Here is a 16,821-nt window from a genome sequence, read left to right as displayed (position 1 = left end):
GGGGGGAGGGGGAGGTGGAGCACAGCTGGTAGGGTGCTTGCCTTATGGTGGCTGAGCTGGGTTTGATACCTGGCATCACATATGGTTCCCTAAGTACCACCAGGAGTACTTTCTGATTGCAGAGCCAGAAGTGTGGGTGTGAATTACCCCCCAAAAAACAGTAGGGGGGTACATTTCTCAAAAATAGGAGTGCCTCCACAACACCGTTAACTGTTTAAGTTACCTGCAGTCAACCTGCAGTCAAAAGTTTTATCTTTTGCAATATAATGGAGGTGGGGTGGGGGAGCACATACAAATGATTTAAATAGCAGGGTGTGGGGGCATTTTCTTTTAAAAATATGTATCCAGTGTCATACTCAAACTATTACATTTAGTAATCAAGCATGGGTGCAAAAAACCAAATTATTAAAGTCTTTGTTGAACGCTTTACAAGAATAAGAATAAAGCAACCTCTCACACAATTCCTCACAAGACTGAGATGTTTTTCGCCCAAGCATATATGAGCATTGTTTAAAATATGCGTCTTCTTAGCAGCTCAGCCCTGCCACCATTTCATATGACTTTACAGTATATTATTATAACTGTTACATTTTCATGTTGTCATTATTATTAATCCATTGCTGTACCAAATTTGTGAAATAAGCTTTATCACATATATGTATGCATTTAAAAAAGACATGGTTACATAGAGTTTGGTGTTAGCTGTGGTTTCAGATCAACTTTGGGATTCTCGTGAATGAAGGGAATACGCATACTTATTTCCATGTTAACAAACAGCTCTGAAGCCCACTTGTCTCTGCTGCAGGCTTAGGGGTTAATCACAAACAACCTTCACAGCGCTGCCATCCTTGTGTGCCAGCTGGCGGTGCCCACATTCATACTGACTGCAACACCTACTCACTGAACTAGTAAGCTGGGTGTCTTTGCTCCGGACCGGGAACCCAAAGAGCAAAATTCTGTCAAACTCAAGAGAAAACATGTGAGTTGGGTGCTAAGGAGGATCTAATTCTAGGCAGCTCTTGGGTCTATTTGTCTTTGGTGTTTGGACCACACCCGGGGGTGCTCACTGTACGTAGGGATTGCTCCTGGTCTTGCTCAAGGGACCTTGAAGTGCCAGGGATCAAACCTAGTCTCAAGCATGCAAAATATGTGCTCAGCCCTTCAAACTCTCCAGCCCTTCCATAAGAATGCAAACAAAAAACCCTTTAAATTTAATGGATGTGGGAGGGCCACACCTGGCAGTGCTCAGGAGGCCGTGTGGTGCTGGGGATCAAACTCTGGATACACACATGCAAAGCGTGTTGCTTCAGTATTTGGAACATCTCCTTGGCTTGCAGGGCTCGACTATCTGCTGGTGCAGGTGAATTTCTTGATTCATTTCTGGGTTGCAACACACGTCCTAGGGAGCTGAGGGGATTGTTGTCTGATGACCAAACAAGGGGAATACTGCTGGCCATTTTCCTTGGAGGGGCCTCCCCAGCAGGGTGCCCCACGAGTCACACCAGCAATATTCAGGAGATAGTGTGGGTTTGAAGGCAGGGATGTAGTGTTGCACAGGCTAGCAGCGCTGGGAGCAACCAAGGTCACCAACACCAATGGTTGGGATTCCATCAAATGTGGGGTTCCCTGGCATGCAGAGCATTTATACCAGCCCTTTGAGTCATCTCCTAGGTCACAGGGATATTGTTTTATAACCACAAAGTGTGAATCATTTCGCATTTACCACACCTAAGTAACCCACAGTAAGTGCTCGGTGACGCAATGAGTGTGAGTGGAGATTTAACACCCCAAACAAAAGGGTCAAAACTTCTGGGAAATGTGCGTTAAAAATACCGCCCCAAATGGGGCCTATTAGAAACTGACACATGGCAGTGGCAGGACCTTGGTGCCTTTTCTGCTCTCGGTAAAGTGGCTTCCCCTTCCCCCCACCGGTGCGCACACAGGCTAACACTCCCACAAACCTGATACAATCCTCACGCTCACCTACTGCAGGCCACGAGCTGGCCAACTTCTTCTTTTTTTTTTTTAAAGACTGTTCTACTGTCAACTTCCATGACTGTTACACAATCAAAAGTCTGGGTATTTTCATTCCTAGAAGGAGTGAAGCTCTATCAGGGCACAGCAAGAGCGTGACAATTTCTCTTTATTCTGTCTTTAGAAGTATATATTCAAGCCCACAGAAAGAAGCAGAGGGCTTTTGAAACCATGAAACATATTGGATCATGCTTAATCAGAACACTTTTCTGTGGCTGAAGCCAATGGTGTAGGTCACCAGGATAACCCAGCAGGGAAGCAATGAAACAGCGTGTTTTCTTCCTGGAAATTGTGTGTGTGGGGGGGCTGGGGGGAGAACCCAGAGTCTCATATGCGAGAAGCAAGCGCCCTACCTGCTCCACTATTTCTCCAGCTCTCCAGAAAACTTTCTAAAAACTTTCTAAAACTTTCACATCTTCTTATCTGAGAATCCTCCATGGACTTCAATGAAGACTGAGACTGGCGTGTCAGGGCCGTGTCCCCAGTGCCTCGCTGATGTCTCTGGCTATCTCTAAGGCCAGCTCAGGCTTGTATTCAACTGCCAAGAGCCACTTGCTCACTGATGAGAGTAGAACCCCATGCTCGCATTGAAAGAGATCTGATCTACCCTCCATCTACCACCCGCCACTTCAGCCTGGAAACATCTTCTGATGCTCTAAGAGACCCAGTCCACTTCCTGAGTTCTTTTTCATGATGTGCTTAAGGATGCAGACTTATCTGGTGAGTCTGTCTTAGGTATATTCAAGGGGAGTATTGAATCATCTCGAGTCCTTCCATCTTTTTTATTTGGGAGTCACACTTGGCCATGTTCAGGGTTTACTTCATGTTTTATGCTGCTGGTAGTGTTCAGGGGGGCATATGGTGTGCTGGGATTCAAACACGGCTCAGTCGTGTGCCAGGCAAGCACCCTATTGCTGTACCATCACTCCAGCCCCACCTGGAGTCCTTCTGAAGAGCCCAAGAACCTGGGGAGCCTTTAGATTCTCAATAAGGCTAAAAGGTGTCATCAAACTTCATTTTCATTTTATTTTCATGCAGGTAGTAGCCAGGCTAGGACCAGTTGCCACTGGGCATCTGGTGTGCTCTACAGGTGCGAGGCGAGTTTGAGACTCTTTTACGTATAGTGGTGACGAGCTACTGGAGCAGTAAGTCAGGGAGGGTGGCACCTGCACGGCCCTGGCCGGGGCTGCCTGTGGCTTTCAAGTTCAGGTGGGAAGTCATGAGAATTCTTCCAGTTTTAGGGATAAGGGAGCATATTTAGTTGCTATGCAAGTTAAAAAAAAAACTTGAAAAGAAAAAAAAACTTCCAGATAAGTGAAAGCTCTTAAAACATAGCTAAGATTGGTCACTTTTATCTTGGGAAGGCTTAAGGTATCTAGATCTTAAGAACCCTCGAGAACCAGGTGCCAGGAGGTAGGTAAGGGGTAAGGACATTGATTTGTCCCTTTGCTCCCTGGGTCCTCTGAGAAGCAGGCGGCTTCCTAGCACAGTATTCATACTTACATAAACCTCAGACCTCTGGAGAGACAGTATAGAGGGCAGGGCTCTTGTCTTGCATGCAGCCAACCTGGGTTCAAACCCTGGCACCCTGTATGGTCCCCCTGAGCATAGCCAAGGAGCATCCCTGAGTGCAGAGCTGGGAGTAAGCCCTGAGCACTGCCAAGTGTGGCCCCCACACCAAAACAAACCAAAAAACCCCAAGAGAACTCCATTTAGAGCTGCAAAGATTGTGTTGGCGTCAAGATGTTCTATAAGCGCTGGCGCTCGCCCCCCAGAGGCTAACCCCTTGCCCTTCCTCCAAAGGCAGGACTCAGCAGCAAGTGCAGAACCAAGCCTCGGCAGCCTCCCCTTTCCAGTTCTTGTCTCATTCAACTCCCAAACGTTTTTCCAGCTTTCACTCCTCACACCAGCAGGGGTCCAGCCACACAGGAGGAGAAGCACCCCTCCCTCCCTTACTTCTCTCCTAAACCATCGCCAGAAAAACCCATTCCTCTCCAGCGCTCCTGGAACCCCGACCTCCTCCAAATCACTGGGCAAATATCTACACCGGTGGAAAAGAAAATGTCACTGAGTCACTCACGGGAAGCTTTGTTTTTCAGGCTGAGAACTGGAAGTGGGGGTGAGGCGGGGTGGGGGGGGTGTCGGGATCCTATTGACTTCTGCCTTCTATCCCCCAAAAACAATTCTTTAATGGGCGGTTTGCAATAATAAAATAATAATAAAAAACAAACCCAAAAAACTCACTTCACCGGGGCTGCTAAGGTCGGAGGCCTGAGAGATGCTTGCCTAATTATTAAGCAGACAGCCAAGTTTGTGCCCAGTGAACTGTCTGCACCCGGCACCCTCCAGCACGCCCGGCAGCGCCCCTTCCTGCACTCGGCACCCCCGGGAGAAGAGGAATCCTGGGACCCCAAAGGACATTTCAGAGAAACTGGGGCGGTCGCATTCCATCTCTCTTATTATTTAAACAAACAACACTCAAGATCCTTAAAAGCGGGCAAAGGGGCGGAAGGGGGGTGGGGGGAGGGCGGCGTCCGCGGAATCAAACTCGGGCAGTTTTTCCAACCCAAGACTTCACGCACCCGCGGGAAGTTCCCTAGCGACAAAAGCGCTTCCCCGAGCGGTCTTTCGGCGGGCAGGGATTCGGCGAAAGCCCCACCCCACCTTGCCCAGCTCCCCGAAACCCCTTCCCGAAGGCACCCTGGAATTGGCTGACTGTTCCCCCCCCACCCCCCGTGGATTGACACCGCGGCGGGTGTCATCGCCCGCCCCCACCCGCGCCCCGCGGACGAAAGGGCAATGAAGTTAGAGAAAGGAGCACCCGGGAAGTCGCAGGGGGTTTGGGGGTGGGGGGTCCCGCGGGGCCGGGAGCCGCGTCCTACCTGGGCCCGGGCGGCGGCGCTGGCGGCGGGCTCGGGGCGCCCATGGCTCGGGCCGCGCGGAGTCTCACCCGCCGCGCCGCGCCCGGACCCGGGGCCCGCAGCGGCCGCCCCGCGCCCTCATTGGGCCCGGGAGTCACGTGCCCGGCCCGCCCTCCGCCCCCCCCCCCCCGCCCGCCCGCCACGCATAACCCTTTACCTGCGCGCGGGGGGGTCCCCGCTCCCTCCCGGAGTCCCCCCCCCCCCCGCCCCCAGACCCCGAGCCGGGCGGTGCGTCCTTGGCGCGCCCGGGCGCCCTGAGCGCGCAGAGCCCGGCGCGTCCCCCCGAGCAGCCTGGGCGCAGGTGGCACGATGCCTCCCGTGCTGGGAAACTTTGCGGCTGCCTGCTTTTCTTTTTCTTCCTTTCTTCTTCTTTTTAAAGAATCTTATTGCGGGGAAGGGGGGGAAAGAGCGTGCCGGGGGGAGGGGGTGTTGGCTTACCTGCAACTCGGGGTTTAGCTAAGTTCAGTGCATCTCACCGTACGGGCGCCAAGACCCCGAGGTCTTTGTACCCCTCGCCCCCGCATAGTCGCGGTTTTGTTTCCACCTTAGTTGTGGTGTACGCGCGTCCTCCTGTTTCGGAGCAAGCCCGAAAGTGTGCGAAACTGCGCAGGAGCTACGGCGTGGGAAGTCTGGGGGGGAACCTGCACGCGTCTCCCGCGCCCCCGGGGACAGCCCTGAGCCCGGAGCCCGCACGCTTCCGTGCACACCTCGGCCGTCCTGGGTGCGCTCTGCTGAGCTCCGCGCCGGCCTATTTGCAACGCGTGCACCCGAGCGGGATGCTGGCGGGGGGCGCGGGGGCCTGGAGGGCGGCGTCGCCGTCGCCGTCAGTTCTACCGAAGCTTGGAAGTTCTGTTCACTGCTCCCAAGTCCAGGGCCGGGCTTGATGACACATGTTAAACAGCTGCGCCACCTAGAGACCCTTTGGTCTCCTCCAGCACCCCAGGGTGAAGGATGCGCTGCTGGTAAAAAGCCCTGGATGGAGTAGGAGTTAAAGACGCTGGAGGCTGAGCACAGCGTCTTAGGGAGAAGGACGCAGAAGGAAAGAAATTGAGGGGGTAAGTGAGAAGACGAGGAAGGGAAGTAACTGGGGAGCAGGGGTCAGGAACGGCCGGCTACTTTGTTAATGTGGAGGAGTGGTGTGTATACCGTATACACAAAGCACAGTCAAAAACACTGAAAACAGGAGATTCAAACTACAGCAGCTGAACTTGAAACTATGCTGGACAAGAAGGCAGGGTGACTTGGGAACACAGGTGGGGGGACGTAGGTACTGGTGGTGGGGTTGATGCTGGAACACTGGTGTCTACAACTCAACTCCCAGTAATTTAGAGAATCACAGTTCTTTCAGATAATTCAGGAAGAGATCATGGAGAGCTGGAGAGTCAGTAGTACAGGGGGTAAGGTGCTCACCTTGCATGCTGCCGACTCAGGTTTGGTCCTGGGCACCACATGGGGTCCCCTGAGCCCTGCCAGGAGTGATCCTGAGCTCCAAAGCCAGAGTGAAGCCGGGAGCATAGATGGTGCAGCCCCCCAAACCAAAAAATAAAGGATGGGCACGTGTGTGCCCTTGGATTCTAGTGGGTTCACCTTCCTGATTCCATCATCATTATAGGACACTTGCCATGCTTTGGAACAGGGCCAGGATGGCAGCAGTTAGTGGGAGACTTTTTATTTTTTAAAAAATGACTCCTCTTGTTTCATCTTGCACAGTTCGAATGATAGCTCTGGGGTTTGGGGTGACTCAGAGGTTGAATGTCTGCCTTGCATGTGAAGCCAGGGTTGGGTCCCTGCCACCATACCACGTGATAAGTGCAAACGCGGTGGCACTTCTGCCTGGGGTCTCCCCAGCAACCCCCAAGAATGTGCTGCAAGCACGGCCACCTGGTATGAACTGCTCCTGGTCCCAGGACACCAAAGGGAAAGGGGAAGTAAGACAAGATTTCTGGGTGAAGTTACAGGTTGCTTTTCATCATTTTTAATGGACCCCTTTGTCACAATGAAGGGACTTTAGGTACAGCATCTAGCCATGGGATGTTACTATGTATATCAGGCTATTCTGACTGACTGACTCTTCAGTTCTTACATTTTTGTTTTGGGGCCACACCAGGCAGTGCTCAGGGCTCATTCCTGCCTCTGTGCTCAGAGATCATTCCTGGTGGTGCCCGGAAACTATATGTGATGCCAGAGATCGAACATGGGCTGGCGGTGTGCATGCAAGTGCCTTAATCCCTGTATTATCTCTTCAGTCCCTGTCTTGATTTTTAAGGTATGGTTCCCATATTCACCATACTGGCATTATGTGGGGGAATTTAGTAAAAATAAAAGTATATGGATCCTTCCCCGGACATATGGACTGGGAAATCAGAGTGTGAAAAGAAGAAATCTTAGTGTGCAATAAAAAAATGTTTTTCCTTTCATGCTTGGTTGAAACCATGGTTCCTGTATGTTTACATGCACTCCCATACCTTTAGGTCTCTCTCCAGTCCCCATAAAGGTATTCTAACCAGTGATGCACAATTCAGCCTGAGAAATTCTGCTCTATGCTCCAGTAGCAGCTTACTATGACCCTCATCTACGAAGGGCGGGGTTTCTGCAAAGCCAGACGGAATGGGTTAGTAATCACAGCCTGTGTGGATACCCTGAAAATGAGTGCCTGGTGTATTAACGACTATCCATCCAAGCCTGACTTCAGTGTGATTTAGTTATGTCTCCCTTACACTGTAGGAGGGACTTAGTAACTAGTAAATCATTCCAGGGAAATGCATTATACCTAGAACCTGAACCCAGCAGATAGGCTTTACCCTAGGATAAGAGATATTTAAACAAAAAATTCTGTGTGTAAAATACATTTATGGAGCATTAATTTCTCTTTATCTCCTCTGAAAACTAAAGATAATCTAGTTTAGCCTATAGGAGTTAGATTATAAGTAGAAAAGGAATTCCCCAGGATGGATAATGATTTTTTTTTTCCCTGTGGGGTCAGTTTTAAGCAGAAGTTCATTTTAAGTCACATGAAGAGGAAGGCAATAGTTTACTTGATTCTTTTCTTTACTTGATTCTTTTCCTTAACACTTTAGTTTTAAGTTCCCCTAAGAATGACTATTTCATGAAGCTCATGAAGCTCTTCTTTGCTTCCATTAAAAAATATTAAGTGTGTGGGGCTGGAGCTATAGTATAGAGGGTAGGGCATTTGCCTTGCAGGCGGCTGGCCCGGTTTTAATATTGGCATTTCTTATGGTCCTCCAAGCACCTCCAGGAGTAATTCCTGAGTGAAGAGCCAGGAGAAACTGCTGAGCATTGCCAGATGTGGCCCCAAAACAAATTAAAAAGATTAAATATGTGTATTCTAAATCCAAGAAGGCAGAAACTTAAAAAAAATAGAGGATGAGTTGATTCTCTCTCTCTAGGGGGGAAATTTAAGTGGGACATCTCCTCCTCCTCAGCCTCCTTTTATTCTGCTACAGCCCAAAGGGGAGGACCGTCCGCATATAAATACACAGAAAACTCACTTCCTGTATGTTTTCTTGCCATGCTTGTAAACTACGAGAGGGCACGGGCTGTTTTATTTGCCTTTGTAATCTTGGCAAAATGCATGACCAAATAAATATTTCCTGAAGGAATTCATAGCCTATCCACTATACCTGAAAATTCAAGTGCATCTCTAAGAGCTTTAGTGATCCTTGAGTCTAGCCAGACCTTTTAATGTTCCAATTAGTAAGTGTCTTAGAAGTCATAATCAGTAAATGCCTATTGGATACTTGGTGTTGAATTTGTATGAGCTTTGAGAAAGTTACCAAGACAGACATTTTTACTACGTTGAGAACTTCTTCAGCCACTCCCCTAGACTCCTGTTTTTACCTTGTTTCATGTGTAAACCTGGTGTGCTGCTAGCTCATAAAGCTGTTATGAGTATTTCATGACTAACATGCTATCTCCAAAAAAAGTGCCTAGTGTATAGTATAGTGTACAGTGCTGAGTAAGTACAGACAGTAATTATTACTGAAAATCTTCTGCTGCAGCTAGGAGGATAAAAACAAACATCACACAAAACTAGTTTATCTTTTATTCATACAAACAATACATACACAAGACTATACATTGCTTAAGACTGCAATCATTTTCTAGTGTAACAACTCTGTAACAAAATTTAACTAAATGTAACATTTATGAAAATATAAATCTCTGATTGGGTAGTTCTCCCCAACAATACAAAGTTTACATAAAAACATTCAGTATGAGCTATCAGTTGCAAACAAGTTAGGAAAAATCATTCAGGTCACTTGTTAAACTCTATTGACTTTTACAGAGAACATTCACAAACTACATTTAAGCCATCTAGGCATTTAATTCTTAGGAACATGTGGCATGATGTTCTCACTGATAAGGACCACAAATAAAAGGAATGAGAATGCATTTACCTCTGAAAAAGCTCAAAAAGGAAAAGAAAAGCAATGACACAATCGACTATGGGTATAGCTGGCTGGGAGGAAGTTCCTAGGGGGCAGGGGGGAAGTATTTCACCATGGAGAGGGGTGTTTATGTCGAATCACATCTTGGAATGCTTACCATCTGCTTACAAATAGCTGTCAAAATGCTTCCTAAAATGAAATCTAATGGGCTTTGATTCCCTATGGGTTAGATCGCTACTAGATCAAGTTGTTTTTCCTTAGCGTCAACAATCAAGATGTTCTATTTTTCCTCCTATAGCTCCCCAATTTCTCTCTGAGGGCCAGCGCAGACATGACCACTGCCTTATTTTGCAGGTTACAAAAACAATGCATTGGAGAGATGAGAGATCTGTCTGCAGATCTGTGGTGAGTCTGGCAGAGCTGGACAGGAAGTTAGTCAGCTGCTTGCTTGCTTGCTCACAGTCTACCTCCTCGGGCCACTTGCAAACCAAACCAGCTCCCACCCAAACCCTTTGGAAAAGTCATCCAAGGGTGTGCCACACGGAGGATCTGGAGGGAAGGAAATCTCCTTCCTCTCGGAATGGCATCTTTTAAGTAGAGTAGTTTTTGGAAAAACAAAACAATAGTGATTATCATTTCATAGCATCTGCTCTGAAATGGCTAAAACTGTCAAGGGCTCTGCAAAGTATTTCAGCAGAAGTGTGAAAGAGAAGCATACACAGTGTGTCGAAGTAAGAAAGTGGTTACAAACAGGGACAGTATAGAACCTTTGGACACCCCTAAGATTTGTAGAATATTTTAGCACAAAGACAGGCATATTCAGTTTGTCCCCGAGTATTTGGTCATCTCTCTGCGCTTTGCACAGGAAAGAGGAGGAATGAGAGTAAGGCAGATGTCATCAGTATTTCACAGATGGCATGTCGAGAGTGCTCTCTTTCTAGTAAGATTGCAGGGATTTAAGAAAAAATTCATGTGCCCATCCAGCTGACCCAGTAGCACAGACCTGCTAGGACAACAGGGGAAATGGACAGGTGGTTTGGCCATATCTGTAAATGCCCTTTCTGCAATGCTTTACAACCAGTACAAACAGGTATTTCTGAAAAGACACGAGAAGATGGTGGTTTCTTGTTAAATTAAGTACTCATTTGCAGCCCAGGAAATAGCTGAAAAACTCTATGTTCCATTATATAGAAGCCCTCACGTGCAACAGCCACGGCTGAATGGTGTACTGTGTGTTCATAGCCCTATGGTGGCCAGGTGGGTTCTCGGCCCAGTCCCTTCCAAGGCCTCACTCACTATCTTTTTCTCTTGAGACACGGGGGAAGACATCTGGACAGGCTTTGTTACATTATTTTGCACCTTTAGACCTTCCATGTGTGGACTGGGTTTACACAGTTGTCAGGATTGTAAAATGTAAGGAGAGATTAAGGCTGTTTACTTAGAGCCACTCAATCGTCTGAAGTCAAACAGCAAGCTGGGTTGGTGATTTCTGAATCCCTCAATCCGGTCCAAATGGTCTACATCTAATGCTCATGCCTCTCTCGCCTGAACCAGTGTGCTGAGTTGTGCCGTTTCTTCCCACACAGCTCACTTTAAAACCACCCTCTACCTGTACGGTGATGTCGCCAGCAAAGTACAATTTGGAAACATCCTCTCTCAGGACTTCATGCTTTGCCAAAGGACCACATACAAAACCAATTTCACCTTTTCTCTATACTCCATGAGCATAGAAAATCATGAACACGGGAACTCCAGCCTCCCGTCCTGGCTTTTAGGAAATGAGTAATTTGTCATTTGGGATATAGAAGAGAATATATGTATATATATATACACACAACACATATAATGCATATATGTATATATATTTGTCCCACATATCACGTCTTTTCACTGAGCAGGGTAAACCTTTTGTTAGTTATCAGGGGAATAGCTGTGGCTCCTGGACTCCAGGACTGAGCACATCCGGTCATAGCAGGAATTGTGTTTTTTGGAGGGTGTGGCTTCACTAGCCTCCGAGGAGTCGCTGACTGTGATGGGACTGTCCCTTGCAAAGACCTCGGTAGACTCTCTCCATAAGCAATCCACAGACACTTTGAAACAATAACTGTTCGACTTTGGCCTGGATGTCTGTGTTGCATTGTTGAAGATTTGTCTGCTATTGGACGTGGCAATTTTAATTTTCAAGGCAGCATCTACACGGTCTACCACGGTGTAGATTCCAATACTTCCGTCATCAAAGCCCACAATGATGTGCAGGTGTCTCTGAGAGAGAGCAAGGAAAGTGGGTGTTTTGTAAAGGGAACAAGCACCGATATTTTTGCCATCGGCCAGTCTCATTACAATTAAGCTGGATATGGCTCCGTTTTCATCCTCTTCCTCCCCATTCCGGAAACAAATGTATACCAGGTAGCGACCATCCCGAGACAGTTTCTGCCGCCAAATGACCCCGGAGGCACGCACCACCCGGAGTTTACCACTGTACAGATCCAGCACGTTGATGTTCTCATCGCCCCTGGCGATGATGCCGAGTTTCCCGTTGGGAGAAATTTCAAAGTCCTCCAGATTTTCCAGGAAGTTGTTCGGAAGTTGCACCCGGCGACAGATCACCTCCTCGGTCAAACTCCAGATGTTCACTGTTTCGGCCGAGGTGATGAAGACGATGATGTCAGGACAATCGGGGATCAGTTTAAAGTTCACGATGGTGGTGCCATCTTCACAGCAGAATTTCTTGGTGATGCTTCCCGTCCAGAGACTGACGGCCAGGACTTTGCTTTTGGTCATCCCCACCACGAAGGTGTTGGCAGAGGTGATGAAGGCATTCTGCAGGGTGGTGAGGATGTTGCACACCCGGTGGCCAGTGGCCAGCCGCCAAACCCTGGAGGCGTGCTCCTCGCAGAGGGAGACCACAAACTGGTCATTGTGTGTGATCAGCAGCTGAGAGATTCTCTGTCCATTGATGCGGAAGAGGTTCTCGCCGCTGCTGGTGTGCCAGACATACTGGCTGCTCTTGTCATCTGATGTCACCATCAAGTCCCCTGAGGATGTCAGCACGCAGTGTTCCACGATGCCCTCATGCTTGAACACTGCTTCAATGAACCCGCTGCTGAAGTTCCACTTGTGAACACAGTCGGAGCCATCGAGCGAGTAAATGATTTCACCTCTGGTGGGCAGCACCAGACTCTGGATGGGTTTGCCAGTCTTGTCGATGTTGGACATGGCTGTGATGATGTCTATGTCCCAGATGGAAAGGACCCCACTGGTGGATAAAGAGAGCAGCATATTGTGGTGGCTCGATTTCACCAACTTGACTATGGCTCCCGAGACTTCCTGTAGACTGGCCATGCACTGCCCTGTGTCCCGTCTCCAGAAAAACACGGCCGAGGTATTCTCCATGGTGGCGATGATGCAGTCTCCGTTTTTGGACAGCACGGCAGAAATGAAGCGTTCGTTGTGTTTAGCTCGGAACTTTTCGGCCACCTTCCACATGCCAGTGTCAAGGAGCTCCAGGCCTAGGGCTTTGCAGATCAGAATGGCGCTCTGGTCCTCTGAGAGCTCGATGCTGACCACCTCGCTGTCTTCTCTTCGGCAGTCAAAATCATCCGTTAGCTGGGGGTTGGCCATGTCCTCGGTGTTCCAGACAGACAGGCTTCCCTCACTGTCCACCATCACCATCTCCTGAGCCGTGTCTAAGATCAGCAGGAACTTCACGAACCCCCCTGAGAATTCAGAGGTCACAGTACACAGTTTTTCTCCACTGCCCAAGTGGAATATGGTAGTGGTGTTCAGGTACTGGCCGCAGAAAGCATACACGCCATCCAATGAGCACTGGACACAGGTCACCTCATACCAGCAGTGGAACTGGTACAGGGGCCACCCGTAGAGTAGATCAATGACTGTGACGTCTTTGCTGGCTTCGAGCCAGGCCAGGGCATGGGTGACAGAGAGTGTGAAGCCATTGATGTAGCTGGAGCCGCCGCCATGCTTGGTCCCCTTGATTTCCACTTCCGACAGGAGACAGGAATTCACATTGTCGTAAATCAACAAAGTGTTGTTGGTGGTGGCCACCACCAGATACTTTTCATCCCCGGTCAGTTTCATGCCCAGGATGACCGACTGGGCAGTGGTGATTTGTCTGAGAAGCTGGCGCGTCTCCACGTCCCAGGTGCTGATAGAGCCATTTTCTAAAGCAGTGAGGACGGTGCTGGGGTTACAGGTGGGCAGGATCTCAGTGACATGCAGGTGGCTGGAAGACAAGGGAAGACGCTCGGGGTTGTAGGTCACGTCCATGGAAGAATGCAGCGGCACGATGGAGCAATACTTGGGCCCGTCTTTGTCGCATTCGAGGAGGAGATGTCTCAGCTTGGGCAGGGAACTTACCACAGGAAGCAGCCTTTGCTGCAGCTCGGCAGAGAGGGAGCCGGGGAAGGCGATCACCTTATTCCTGATGCTGCGCAGGGTGCTGCCGAGGAACTTGAGCTCCTTCTCTTGCGAGTAGTTGTAAGCCAGCTCGATGTCTGAGATGACCTTGTCGAACTGGCCGATTTTGATCATGGTGTAGAGCCAGCTGAAGTTCATGATGATGCCGTACAGCAGGTCATCTGTCTTCCCACACCGCGTCAGGTGGTGCAGGAGCTCCGACATCTTCCGGTGGTTGACGAAGAAGATGTCCGGCTCCAGGGGGTTGCACTGGAACACCCAGGGCTGGTCTGGAGCCTGCCTGTCGAAGGAAGCCTGTTCTAGAAAGTGCTTTTCCTCCTCCAGCAAGCTGCGGTTCTCCAAGTCAAGACAGCCGTTCAAGTAGGGGTCTTCGAGGCAGAAAGCTTTCCTTCGGCCCCCGGCCCAGACACCCAGGAAGTAATCGGCCAGGATGGTGTGCATTTCCCGCAGGGCTTTGTCCCCCTGCAGGTACAGCTTCTGGGCTATGAGCTGCAGGTGCCTATTGGCCCAGACCAGCAACGTCACGTTCTTTATGTGTCGCTCTATTAAGTAGCCACTCAGCCCCTCCTTGAGTCTGGCAATGTACAGATAAGGGACTCTCAGGGGGTTGCAGGGCCTGGCGTTCTCATTGAGCTCGTTCATCACACTGTTGTCCAGGGCCAGCACATCCTCCAGTTCCATTTCACTCAGTCCCATTTTGGCCATGGTGATGTAGCCGAGAGCCCTGGAGACCAGCCTCGGACCACACTTCTTCTCCAGGGTCCCGAAGAGCTGCTCGATGCTATCATGCACAGTGACGCAGAGGGACGATTCGTTGACGTCCTTGTGCGATCTCCAGTGTCTCACCTCTCTGAAGGTCAGGTTCACGAACATGGGCAGCGTGCACTTGGAGAAGGCGTTGTTCACATAGATCTGCTGGCCCGAGGTCACCTTCCGCTTCACTCGCAGCAGCTGGTGTTTGAGGACCTGACTGCACATCTTCCGGTCTCGGGGAACCAGTTCAATGTAGTTGTCCTCTTCGTGGATAAGGCACCGGAGTTTCTGCAGGATCCCGTACTTGTTGGGCAGCGTGGAGAGGACAATCCGGACGAAGCGGGGCAGGTGGGCCGGGAGCCACCAGAGCTTCCTGCCCTCGTCGCTGTCTGACAGCTGCTCCAGGGAGTCGAATATTATCACCAGCGGCCTCTGCAGGGAAGACTCATTCAGGAGGTTTATGAACAGGTCCCGCAGGTCGTGGATCTTCTTGGGGTAGCTCTGGACCAGGCACCGGTAGTTCACTGCCAACTGTTCGCAAACACTCAGGAGGAGAGGCCTGAGGTCCGTACTCATGTCGGTGGTTCCAAGGAATCTCACAACTATGACAGGGTCAGATTCTGGTCCCGTGTCTTCCTGTAGCCAGCCATATGCCTAAAACATAGAGGTGGGATTTAGGATGGTTTTGTATGTCTATACATAGACAGACAGACAGACAGACAATCACATGGTTGCATCCAACAGCGTTTCAGCTCTCCTGAGGTAAAACTTTGGACAGCTCTGGCAGTGCAGAAACTAGCCGAGATGCAAGGAAGAGAAAATCCTTCTGGGAAGATCAAATAGCTCAGGCATATTGCAAGGAGATCGTCAGATCACCCCACTAAACAGTGACAGTAGTGGTATCATCCATGTATCTTTCTGTCATAAAGCAACCTTTAGCTTAACTTTTTTTCTTTCACTTTGGATCACATCCAGTGTGTGCTCAGGGCTCACTCTTAGCTTTGTGCTCATGTGGGGGACCATGTGTGGTGCTAGGGGTGGAACCAGGGTTGGCTGCACCAAGACAAGAGCCGTAACCCTTGTACTAGCTCTCTGGCCCTAATGTTTACCTTTTAGCTTTCACTTTAGAAGCCAGAAAGTATTAAAGATAACTTGTAAATCTGAGTACCCAGTGAGGCCATTGCTTAATTCCTGTTCCCTGGGACCTAGTCGATGCTTAGTATTTGCTTAAGGCATAGATTAAATGATGACGTATACGTAATGTTGAGTCAATTGCTTTCACTGAGGTCACTTAAGGGCATGTATGTATGGTTGACCAAATCTGAAGTTAATTAGAATTCAGTAAAAAATGCTCAGGATTGAAGTGATACTGAATATAACCTATGATTAAGAGACAATTTTTGGTTTTCGTTTTTTTTTGGCCACACCTAGTAATGCTTACAGGTTACTCCTAGTTGTGCACTCAGGAACTACTTCTGGCAATGCTCTGGGGACCCTATGGGATGCCAGGTATGAAACCCAGGTCAGCCTGCAAGGCAAGAGTCCTACCAATTGCTGGCAAGCTAGCTAGGCAAGTGCTCTACTATCTGTAGTATCTCTCTGCCCCCCCCTTAAGAGATTCTTTCTGGTTAAAGGGTCCTCACTGTGATTATTATTTATCTTGTCATACATGATGCTGGCCAAAAGAGATTTTATTTTGTGTTAATAACACATTACTGACTACATATAAACAGGCACTCATCAGTTATCATGGTATCTCTCACAGGGCAAGTGGGATTCTGGGGTCATTTAACAAAAGAGGAAACTGAGCCACAGGTTAGGTAAATGACTTGCTAGGAGACAGATGGTTATTGAGAGATGACGTTATTTCTTACTTTCATTCTAGTGCATTCTCTGTCTCATTCTCTCTGTAATTGTGGCGATAAAGAGAAGGGCTGCCAAATTTAGTAATTTTCTTGTCTGGAAAGGTAAAGGTAGGTAAGGAGATGATCAAAGTGTATTTCACAGAGGTAAAGTTCTTTGAGTAATCTCTGGAATTTACCAAGGAAATGCCTAAAAGCACAGAATGTATAATTTTGTACATTTGGAGGTAAGTTTATGAACACGGGTTTCTCCAAGAGATTGTCAAGTGAAGTTTAGGAAACTTCATTTAATTTCTGTCAGAATAAATATTAAGGTGAGTCTTGTTGAGCTCCAACCTTTGAGGCTTATTTGGAGGAGACTGTTCTGTCCTGTCATTCTACAACTGCCCTTTGGTGGTCACTAAA

General features: G+C 48.8%; 1 protein-coding gene across 3 annotated transcripts in view; it reads right to left on the bottom strand.

Annotated features, from left to right (window-relative positions):
• Positions 1 to 9,004: 9,004 nt before the first annotated feature.
• Positions 9,005 to 16,821, bottom strand: part of NWD2 (NACHT and WD repeat domain containing 2) — a 181,353-nt gene continuing 173,536 nt past the window's right edge. For all 3 annotated transcript variants that reach the window (XM_055138504.1, XM_055138505.1, XM_055138506.1), the window contains one exon: positions 9,005 to 15,208. In XM_055138504.1, coding sequence (XP_054994479.1) covers positions 11,276 to 15,208 — 3,933 coding nt within the window. In that variant the 3' untranslated portion in view covers positions 9,005 to 11,275. The remainder of the gene's footprint in view (positions 15,209 to 16,821) is intronic.

Source organism: Sorex araneus, chromosome 5 (assembly GCF_027595985.1).
Source record: "Sorex araneus isolate mSorAra2 chromosome 5, mSorAra2.pri, whole genome shotgun sequence".
NCBI lineage: Eukaryota > Metazoa > Chordata > Mammalia > Eulipotyphla > Soricidae > Sorex > Sorex araneus.
Note: the sequence above shows the minus strand (reverse complement) of the source record. Positions and strands in the feature narration are given on the sequence as shown.